This window comes from Peromyscus eremicus, chromosome 7, assembly GCF_949786415.1.
Source record: "Peromyscus eremicus chromosome 7, PerEre_H2_v1, whole genome shotgun sequence".
NCBI lineage: Eukaryota > Metazoa > Chordata > Mammalia > Rodentia > Cricetidae > Peromyscus > Peromyscus eremicus.
Window position 1 is genome coordinate 90,899,503 of NC_081422.1, and position 11,949 is coordinate 90,911,451.

Consider the following 11,949-nt stretch of genomic DNA (forward strand, 5'->3'; position numbering starts at 1 on the left):
TGTAACACTATGTAAGTCACCATATCTTTAACATAAAAAAAAAAAAAGAATAGATCTAACATACTTAAAAATGGAGCTGGAGAGTTGGCTCATCAGTTAAAAGCACTTGCTGATTTTTCAGAGGACCTGAGTTTGGTTCCTAACACCCACATGATGGCTCACAAGCATTCATAACTCCAGTTCAAGGGATCTGGTACCCTCTGAGGGCATGAGGTACACATATAATGCAAATACATGCATTCAGGCAAAACATTCATATACTTGAGATAAGAATAAATAAATCTTGAAAAAGTTTAAAAAAAATTAAATGTATAAAAATATGGGCTCATGTTGATAAGCTAGGTAAGATTAAAATGTCACCTAATTTAGACAACACACAATCCTAGCTATGATATGGTAATATATAATGAAGTCTTTGAAATTTTCTTTGAATTTTAATTCCAATTTTTGCAACAGGGCAATTCTAAAACCACAAGGGGCACTGACCATACAGCAAGTTAAATGAATGCATTTTAAGGTGGACATTTGAGTTTCAATACAAGCTTTTTGTACTTAACAATGTTATGTCCTTAGCTTTAGTTTCCTGTGTAAAAAGAGGTAATATCTAGGACTGTTGTGAACATTAAGTGTGGTAAAGCACTTGGCACAATACCTAAAACAAAGTAAGTACTTAGTAAACAGTAACTATCAGTATTCTCACTTGGCTAGAGGGTCTTAAAAATTAACATCTACAGACAATTCCCTTATCCAAGCTGCTAGGTCCTGACCAAAGATAACGTATAATACCTGTTGCAGTTATCTGTATTGTGATCATATTAATCACCTCTGACTGAAGCTTAGTCTAGAACAAGAAGTTAGGAAACTACTGTACATGAAAAGGCAAGTTTCACAAGGTGTTGCCAGGAAGTGTCCATGGGCTTATAGAAGTATGTTACCAGTGTAAGAATGATCTTCCTGTGGTTTGCCTTGCCCACTTATGGGGTCAGTTTTGAATGTGTGAATGTGTGGGGGGAGGTGAGAAAGCAAACAGAGATTATGGTGTAATCTCTGCTGAGCTAGGCCATTGGTCCCTGAAGCTACATGATGCTTAGCAAGGCTCATAAGGCAACCTAGGGATCCTGGAATGGCAGGCAAAAGGCTTAAAGACAGATGCTGGAAGAGCCTGGGGCCACAGGACAGGCCTTCTGTGGGATGTGACTGTTATCTTTGGTAATGGAATTCTTATCAGCCACTTTTCAAAAGCAAAAGGCAGCACCTGATAACAAAGAAGATACAACACATACCCCTATGTGTAATAAAAGGTGTGTATTTATTAGGAGAAGCATTCAAAAGCAAGAAACTGCATTAAACAGCAAAGAAATCAGTGGGCGTGGTAGAACAGGCCTGCAATTCCAGCACTCCAGCTAGACTGAGAGTTTGAGGCTAGCCAGAACTACATAGTGAGATTTCACGTCAAAAAAACAAGGAAGTGGGGGGGGGGGAAGGAGAGGGAGAGGAGGGAGGGAGGGAGAGGAGGGAGGGAGGGAGGGAGAGAGAGAGAAGAAAAAACCCCCAAGAGCAGAGTTAGAAAAACTCCTGTCTACTGCATTTGACAACATTCTAACTTTACTGACTATCCACTTCATTAGACCATTGTTAACTTAGAGGTGATCGCCATGTCTTGTCAAGAGAAATGAATTCATTCCAATACACTAGAAGATAGGCAGCCTGGTAGGAAGACGACAGAGCCTGGTCAACAAACCTGCTGAGACCTGGTTCTGCCCTCTTACACTGCTAAAGAGCCTCTCTGCTGCTGCTTCTCTAAAGTAAGAACAACAATCCTCTACATGAAATGAAATAATATGCAAACTATCCTAGCACCAGACCTAGAAACCAGTGACTACTATTCAATAAACATGGATTCACTTCCCCATATGTACTGAGGAAATTTTATTTAAGAATGTCCAATATACAGAGTCAAAATTATCCAGGACCTTCACATATAACATCCCTCTGAAAGTTACTAACTTTTTAAAAAGTTAACATTTTCAGCATACGCAACTGATCAAATAGGCAAACTATATAGGAATCCACTGTATCTTTCTAAGTTTCACTTTCTTTAAACTTAAAATTAGGGGATTGGCACATGCTTCTCTTGAAGACCTGGGTTCAGTTCCACCATCCACATAGGATGGCTCACAGCTGCCTCTAACCTCTCTGGCTCCTACAGGTACCTGCACTCATATATACATTAAAAATAAATCTTTAAAATTACCACACACACACACACAAAAAAAAAAAAACAAAAACAAAAAACAAAGGGGGGGGTACTTGCTGCTAATCCTGACAACCTGAGTTCAATATGCAAGACCCACGTGGTGGAAGAAGTAAACCAACTCCTACAAGTTATCTCTCTCTCACACACACACACACACACACACACACACACACACACACACACGTCCTTCCCCACATTACACACATTTATGCATATACACACACTAATAAGTAAAATTTATACATATACACACACTAAGTAAATTTGAAAATAGAAAAGTTGATATTATTCTTTTCAATGTGTACTTAAAATGTTACCAAATCTGATTTTATATACAGAATTCAAGTTAAATTGAAACTCACAATTTCATTTGTACAAACAAATTTTTAATAATATCTCCAATACATTTATACTGTCTATTAAAAATCAGGTCACTACAGGGACGACTAATTCCTGTTGCCCATCACTGAAGAAAAAAAAAAAAATCAAAACCAAACAACTTCTCAGACATCTTTTTTATAAAATGTATCTATTAATTTGTAGAAAAAAGCCCACTGTCCCAAGAGTTTAAAAGCACACATTAAGGGGCTGGACTGTAGCTCAGTAACAGAAAACTGAATTAGCATTTGTGATGTCCTAGGTAGGATCCTCAGGCACCACAAAAACAGATTAGAGGAACGGATAGGTGGATGGATGGACAGACAAATGGACACATGATAATTAAATACACAAATTATATTAAATTCTAATAATTTGTTTTTTCTACCGAATAATGTATCTTGGGGTCATTCTAATATAGATGTACTTCATTCTTTTCAACAGCTATAGTATACATGTATGAACAACTATTCACTTTCCTGTTAATGAACACTTTAATTATGTCTTTTGTTTTAAACAAACAAGACCAACACAAAACCCCTTTGTATGTGACTGTAGGGCAATATGGTAAGAGTAAAAACACAAGAAAAATACATTTAAATTTTAATAGATACTAACAAAATGCTCTAACATGGTTTTATAAATTTAAAATCACAATAAAAGTACAAAAAGTATCTGTTTCCCCAAGCACTCATTAAATACTGAATAAGCAAGGTTTCCATTTTTTGTAAGTGGTGATGTATTCACATTATTATTTCTCTGATTCATTCCTGCTCAATTTCACCAGCATTTTCATATATTTACTAGATAATTTATTTTCTTCTGTGAAATACCTTTGCATATATTTTTCTAGTGGCCTCTTTAATTTAAAAATCTCTATGAAGCCCAGACACAGTGATGCAAACCAGAAATCCCACACTCAGCGATTACAGGAGTCAAGAGGATCATTACACATTCAAGGTCAGCCTGGGAAACACAGTGTGAGCTCACATTTAAAATTACATACAGCAGCCATCGTTGGTGGTGCACACCTTTAATCCCAGCACTTGGGAGACAGGCAGGCGGATCTCTGTGCATTCAAGGCCAGCCTAGTGTACAGAGCAAGTTCTAGGATAGCCAGGGCTATATAGAGAAACCCTATCTTCAAAAAATAACATAGAGCGGGACGGTGGTGGTGCACACCTTTAATCCCAGCACTTGGGAGGCAGAGCCAGGCGGATCTCTGTGAGTTCAAGGCTAGCCTGGTCTAAAGAGTGAGATCCAGGACACGCACCAAAACTACACAGAGAAACTCAGTCTCAAAAAACAAAACAATAACATAGAGCTGGGCTGTAGAAACAGCTTAGTGGTAGAGTGCAAAGAAGACCCTGAATTCTCTCCCTAGTACCCCCCCCCCCACGCAACATTTGTTATTGCAAAGACAAGAAACAACTTCAGTGTCAATCTATAGGTGATTGGTTAAATAAAATACAGTACATCCAGATGAGAGATTATGCATATTATAAATATATTAAATGAGAATATGAAAAATCTTCAAGTTATATTGAAAAAGAAAGATGCAGAACACTGCATATTTTGCTTCTATTTCTCTGTGGTGGAAAAGCTACAATACATAATTGTTTGTAAGTACTTAAATAATTTCTAAAAGGATACAATCTAAACTGGTAGACCCTCAAAATCATGATTCTAGAGTCTGGGTATCAGAACATTTTAAAGTACACTAGTAACATTGATGGACAGTCAAGAATTCGAAGAGTTGAGATCAAGTCTGGCCCAAACAAGCAAACATCCAGGTTCAGTCTCCACACAGCTCACAACCTTGGTTGCATTGCTAGTCCTATCACTACACAAAGTTCTTTAGCAGGAACAGATGAACATATGAACAAAACTCAATGAAACTCTATTACCACTCTAAAAACCATCAGAGCGGTAAAGCAGTCTTCACATCTTATATGTAGCATATTTTCAACATTCATAGTAATTAATAAATCAACTGAATTCTTGAAAGAACTTTGAGAGTGCACTACTGTCCAACAAGTCATTACCTGTGTGACGCTTGGGTCACTGAACATCAGTCTTCATGTACACAATAACAGTACAAATGTTATGCCCTTTCTCTTCCAGTTCTAAAACTTCATAATCCTCTAAGCAGAGAGTGAATGACAGCTTCTGCTTAGTATAAAGTTTAGAATAAACCAGTGAGTAAAGATTTTCTCATCCCACTCACAACTTAGACTTACTTGACAGTCCAAGAGACTGATATGCCCTAACAGATACTCAAATATATATTACATACTACTACTGAATTAACTACTGGCCTTAGAAAAAATGTTTAGGATTCAAACAATCCTAATAAGTCTTAGGCAAATTTCTTAAAAGTACTGTATTAAATGTAAACCTGTATATTAAGCAAATTCAAGCATTAAAGCAAAGGTCTCTGATGTACTGTCTTAAAGCAAATGGTTTACTTCATAAAGCAACTATGAGAGAACTAGAAGGGGGTGTTTAAAGACACATCCAAACACTCACTTTTGAAGTAAAGAAGCAGGGTCTCCTCAATCTGCCTAGTTATTCCATCATTAACAGCACTATTAGGATATTAGGAACCACACTCAAAGGACTAAAATTTCCAACTACAGCTCACTATTTGTTCTTTTTGTTGCTGTTGTTTTGGTTTGTTTTTTGTTTTTGTTTTTGTTTTTGTTTTTTCAAGAAGGGGCCTCTCTGTGTAATCCTGGCTGTCCTAGAACTCGCTCTGTAGACCAGGCTGGCCTCGAACTTGGAGTTCCACCTGCCTCTGCCTCCTGAGTGCTGGGATTAAAGGTGTACGCCACCACTGCCTGGCTCATATTTGATGTAACCTTATAAATGCCATTTGGGGGGTTAGGAAGAGAGATCAATCAGTAAAGTATTTGCCTCAAATAGGAGGACCTGAGTTCAATGCCCAGAACAGAACCCAGGCAAAAATGCTGCGGTGGGCTGTCATGCGTGTAATCCCAGCACTAGGATGGTGGAGGCAGAGGGATCCATGGAGCTTGCTGGTGAGCTAGTCTACACTAATTACTGGGCACCAGGCCAAAAAAGAGGTGGGCAGTGTTCCTAAAAACAACGGCTGAGATTGTCCTCTGGTTTTCACATGCACATGTACACATATGCATGTATGTGTACATGTGCACGTGTGCACACACACATACTTAAAAATAAAGCCAATTTAACTAGATTTTTTGATGACTAAAATATCGCACATAACTAGATGTCATAAAAATTTAATTTACATAAAATGTTCCTTAATTTAATGATAATGACTATACAACAAAACTTTATTACCGGTTTTTAGAAGAGTATAGAAATGTGTCAGTGGGCAAAACACATAATCTGCTATTATCAAATAATTTCATAAAGCACATTCTCAAGGAAATAGGATTAGGGTCTATAATTAAAGGATAAAAAATGACAGTTTTATTCTAGCTCCATTAGTTCCACAGTCACTTATGGGACTATTCAAAGAGTTCTCAGTTACAAAAAACCCTCTATGAACTCACTGAGGTTTACTCCTGTCCTCTACAGAGCAAATGCTTAGCTGAATGCTCTGTGAACTTTACAAAGATCCCTTTCTCCTCAGTTTATATCCATCTCAAAGATGGATTCTTCTTCTGTCCTAAATAACTCTCATCTCATTTCCAATTTCAGACAATAATGAATTATTATGGTGAGTAAACCCTTTAAACCCCTCTATTAAGTTCTCATCATCTCATTTAAAAATTCTGATAATAATTATTAGCATGAATAATCCCTTTTAAATTTCTTCCTCTCAACTCTTGGGAAGTCAATAAAAATGTCTTGATTTATATCTTATTAGCAAAACATTTAAACCTGCCATGCCAAATAAAAACACTTCCTGGGTAAAGTATGATTTTAAGATTTTCTTTTCCAAGCTTCAGGACCAACTAGTATCAAAATTCATGAATATAGTCAAATAACAATTAGTACTCTAGGGGGCTGGGGAGATGGCTCAGCAGTTAAGAGCACTGACTGCTCTTCCAGAGGACCTGGGTTCAATTCCCAGCACCCACACGGCAGCTAACAACTGTTAACTCCAGTTGCAGGGGACCCAACACTTATGGTAAAACACCAATGCACATAAAATAAAAAATAAATTAAAAAAACAATTAGTGCTCTAATTAATAAGCCAGTATTTAGAAAAACTTAACCCCTTTCCTAAGGAGACAACTTTGACCTCAATTCAAACCTAAGATAAGTGGACATTCCAACTTTCGAAGGGAAAGGAAAAAAACTTCTTGAGAGATCCACGAAGTTTTCTTTTAATAAAACTAACACACGCTAGTTTGTTCAGCAATGTGAAAATCCTTTACATTCAGTACTCTGAAACTATCCTCGGGATGACAATAAAAGGTGTTTTCTAAAGGCCTGCCCTATTCTATGAGCCTGTTAAAAACAACAACAAAAATAAAAAACAAACAAGAATGTACACTAAGCTGAAAGAGTTCATAGTGTAACAAGAACTTACACAAATGATGTCTATAGCAAAAAAAGGTCATGAATTGCCGTTTGTTTTAGCATCAAAGCCCTATGGCTAGAAATGAGGATAAGTTTGGCTCAAAGACTTAGACCACATAGAGCAAGCTTTTGAAGGATGTGTAGGGGTTCTCTGACATAAATATGGGGGGAATTTCAGGCCGAGGAAACAACATAAGCAAGATGGCTGGTGATAAAACAGTAGTCCCACTCTAGAGAGGACAAAGACAAGCTCAAGGTAAATGAGCTGCCTCAAGTCACAGGAACATGACCTAATGAAGGATAGAGCAGAACGCAGCTTTCTTCTTTCAGTCCGCTTTGTACACCAGGAAATGTTAGTGCATGTTGGACAAGAGCATCAGATAAGGCTTTATCTCCTGCTTCACTCCTTCCTAAGAGACGGCCCATGGCTGACCCAGCTTTTTTTTTTTTGGTTGTGGGTTGAGGGTATCATCATAGCAATCCCGTGAGACAGATATTTTTACTATTCACAACGTACACGAGACTACAGAGAAACACGAAAGTGTGAGCAAAAGCTGGGAATTAAGTGTACACTCAATCCCAGCTGACTAATTACACCAGGCCCCTAAGCTTAAGCACTGCTGAGTGCACTCTGCTTTGTCAAACAGCCCTAAGTCATTCCTGGCCTGAAAGTATCAAAATCCTAGTGAGTTCTTGGGTCACCATCACTGTCTCGCCGATCTCACCGTACAATACATCAAACACTTCACACAAATCTTCACAGTTGGTACCTTCATGAGCCAGGTATCCCAAGCGAAAAAGCTTGTGCATAAAGTAGTGTGGAGTCTTTTCAAAACTTTTACAATTGACTTCATTAGACACAGGAAGACTGAACAAAATGTGGTTACCAAAAAGGAGGTCACATCAAGCTTGACGATATAAAGGAGAAAGTCTAAAGCCCTTCTTTCACCTGAAAATAGGGTGTAATGGGGAGGGGGGCATACAAATTAGCTTTAGGTATGCCACTTACATCAAAGCAGTTCAGACCCAAACTACTTCTAACTTTGTTACTAAAGGCTCAGATGACAATTCGAAGACATCCAACAACTTTGCCTCTTGAATACAGTTAAAGCAGCTGACCATTCAAAATGTTCAGGATTTTTAAGACACTAAAAGTACTTGAATAATTGGGCATCAGTCTCTAACCCAAAATACTCTCTCCAATAATAGACTTCCTTAAACCAACTGTGTAAAGGCTCCTGTGTATGCGTGCGTACCTGTTAGTGTGGCTATGTGCAGATGTGCAGGCAGGTGCCCATGTATGTGGGTGCCTGAGACTCTCCACCTTTATTATTGGAGACAAGGTTTCTCAATGAGCCAGAAGCTCTACTCAGTCATGCTGGCCAGGTCCATGAGTTTCAGGCATCTGCCTGTGGCCATACTCTCCCAGTGCTGGGGTTAAAGGAATCTTTGATATGGGCTCTGGTGACCTGAAGGCAGCTCCTCATGTCTGCACAGCAGGCACTTGACCCCACCCTATAGGTTTTTTGATCCATCAACTTGATACTATATATCTACGGGACACAAACAAATTAGGAACTAGACACCTGAAGAAGGGTGTAGACTATTATCTTTTTCTAGAACTTCAACAACATATCCATCAATCCATCCTCACTTTTCACTAGCGTGATTCGGAGTTGAAGTGCCAGGAATATGAACAAGAATGTTTCCTCTCAGGTAGATTTTTCAGCTGTCTAGATCTCTAACTCTGCATATCAGAGGTCCCCAAAGAGTTTTGAATTTGACAGTACATCTCCAGGCCAACAGGCAAATATCAGGTCCTCCCCAAGGTTTCTCCGGGTGGTGAAAAGGAATCGTGACACAGGTACTTTGCCATCCATAAACCGCTTAGTGTCTTCACTGCCAGACCACCATCATCCCATTTCTGTGACTTCAACACCTGCTGAAATGTCTGCCACTTTTCAGCCCTCATCTTACAAAACCCACATGTCAGTTTCAGAAACAGAGAACGGCATCTCCTTGCAAGGTTCCCAGGCTCAACCAACTCTAGATTATACCCGCTAAGAGGACAGAGAAATGGGAGGGGTATTCTTTATTTAAACATACTCTTTTGTTAAACAGTCACACCATTACCTGAGCTATAAACTGAGCAATTAAAAAATAAACTGTCTAGGATGAAAGCAAGTGTAATACTTCAGCACTAGTTAAACTAAAAATAACACTCCCAGGAACTTAATGGTCCATTTCTGGGACTGCCTAAACCACAGGAACCAAGTTGTGCTTTTATGGTGCACCCTAATTTCTCTTGGAGTGATATTTTTGCCAAACTGTTCACATAACTTTTGCTATGGAGCAGGTCAAAGTAGACAGTGACTAAGTCCTTCTAGAAACAGTCCAATCCAGCCGGGCAGTGGTGGCGCACGCCTTTAATCTCAGCACTTAGGAGGCAGAGCCAGGTGGATCTCTGTGAGTTCGAGGCCAGCCTGGGCTACAGAGTTCCAGGAAAATCGCAAAGCTACACAGAGAAACCCTGTCTCGAAAAACCAAAAAAAGAAACAGTCCAATCCTATGTCATCCCACAACACAACCTGCTCTTACAGATCAGCGAGGCTTCCACAGAGAGTGTCTAGTATCCAATCACAGAAAAATATAAAGGAGTAAAATCTGGAAAACCAGATCAATGGGGGGGGGGGGATTCTAGTTCATTTGGCTGTCCCCAAGGATTACATATATGCAAATATTAAATGTAAGAAATATAAATTGTGAAAAGGTTACACCCTAAGAAAGTAATTTAAAACAATGGTTACTTAGACTCACAAAACATCCACTGCTCTGGTGTAATTTTCCAAGTTTTAACACCTAAAATGTCTTAATTAAGAGTCCCAGGATCGCCATCAGGGAATAAAAAGTGGCATTTAACGTGTTTGTTCCTGGGGTTTTAATAAAATTCCAAATCCTTGAAAGGGGAGTAACTTCAAAAAAAAGTGGGAGGATCCAAAATAAGTTATAGCATCAATATTTAAGAAGAAAAACTTATATTCTGCTGAAGAAAGAGCAGTATTAGCCATCCTAACACAAAATATAAAGTTATCTTTCACAGTCAGGGATTTAGGAGAGACATCAGGGAGCACGTTTCCAACCTGAGGCTCCTGAATAAAAAATGTTTTTCAACAAAAGTAACAGTAAGTTGTATTATCTGTCTTTCCATGAAAAGGGGTCATCTAAATAAGCTGGGGGAGGGGGGCGTCAATGTACTATCAAAGGGACATTCGCAGGACTAGGGATCGCACTGACAATCACGCCGGCCTGTCTCCGAGGAAGATCCGATGCTCCCCGGCGCGGCTCTCACAGAAGTAACACATGCACGGCAAAGCGCGAAGTGGGTTCAGTGCGGGCTGGATGACTGTGTTTTGAGACCTGCTCACAGGAAGCCACTACATCCTGCCCCAAGTCCCTGTCAGTCACGCCGCCGCCTCTCGATTCAAGTCCCCGCCGCCGCCGCCGCCGCCGCCGCCGCAGCAAGGTGGGGCGGGCACAGGTGTCCGGCCCGTGCTCCTCGGGCGGCCGTCCCGCTCGCCTGCACGCCTCGCCTCGCCGCGCCCAGCCGCCCCGGGGCCGCCCGCTTCCGCAGCCCCCGGCCCCCCGTCTCCACCTCGCAGAAGCCCCCCGGGGAGCCCGCACCCCCTCCTCAGCCCGCCGCCCGGCCCCGCCCGCCCCGCCCCGGCCGGCCCCCCTCCCTCCCTCCCTCCCTCCCTCCCTCCTCCAGCCGCGCCTCCCCGGTAATTACCACGGGGCTCCCACCTCGGGCCGCTCCCGTCGTCCGCGGCCGCCCGCAGGCCTGCGTCGGAGGGAGGCCGGAAACTCGGCGCGCCCCCGGCCGCGCCCCGGGCTCCCGCGTCCAGGCCGCGCTTCAGGCAGCGCCCCTCACGCCCGCCCGCTCGCCCGCCCGCGCGGCCAGGTCCCCGCCCCGCTCGCTCCGAGGGGAGCCCCGACCCGCGCCGTCCCGTCGACGCGGCGCCTCCCCGAACACACCCCCGGCCAGTCTCACCAGTCCCCGGCGGCCGCCACCCCCGCGCGCGCACCCGCCCGCCGGCTTGCCCGCCGCCCACCCTCCGCCGCGCCGTGCCGCGCCGCCCCGGGGTCCCCTCAGCCCACCTCCCCGGCCCCGGCCCCGCTTACAGATCCTGCCGCGCAGGCTCTGCAGCACTCGGACCTCACGACTGTCCTCGTCTCCCGTCTCCGGGTCTGCCGTGCCGGGGACGGCCGGCGCCTCGGGAGAAGCCGCCGCAGCAGGCGCTGCCGCCGCCATGGTGCCGCCCGGCCCCTACCGCAGCCCTACCGCCTGCGTAGCCGGGCAAGGCGGAGCCCGGCGAGGCCTAGGCCGGATCGAGCCGCGCTCTGGCCCCGCCCCGGCCTCGGGCTGGCTCGCCCCGCCCCCTCGCGCCGTGCCCGCCCGTCCTGCGCCCTTGCAGGGACCGGCTTCCAGCTCTCTCCCGGCCTTGGGCAAGTCGGGGTGGGGGAGCCCAAGGGGAACCCTGGCTCCGCTGTGATCCCCAGAACCCTGGGAGTTGGGCGTCCCTCACGGACGGACCTCCAGGCCCCCTAATGCTCAAGGAAAATAGAAGTCTTCAGTCGGTGCGACTCCAGGTTCAGAGAAGAAGTTTGGCATTTTGACGAACGTTCAGCAACTAAGAGATGTGTTCGAGACTCTTCCAACCGTGTCCAGAATGCTCCCGAACGCGGACACAAACCACTCACACAACCTTTGCTCTGAGTACACTGCTCCGCAAAAATTG

At 43.1% G+C, this 11,949-nt stretch overlaps 1 protein-coding gene across 1 annotated transcript in view; it reads right to left on the minus strand.

Annotated features, from left to right (window-relative positions):
- The window catches only part of Rasa2 (RAS p21 protein activator 2), a 114,437-nt gene extending 102,935 nt beyond the window's left edge, over positions 1 to 11,502 (minus strand). The window contains exon 1 of the mRNA XM_059268400.1: positions 11,333 to 11,502. Within this exon, the coding sequence (XP_059124383.1) occupies positions 11,333 to 11,462 (130 nt within the window). The 5' untranslated portion in view covers positions 11,463 to 11,502. The remainder of the gene's footprint in view (positions 1 to 11,332) is intronic.
- Between the last annotated feature and the right edge of the window lie 447 nt (positions 11,503 to 11,949).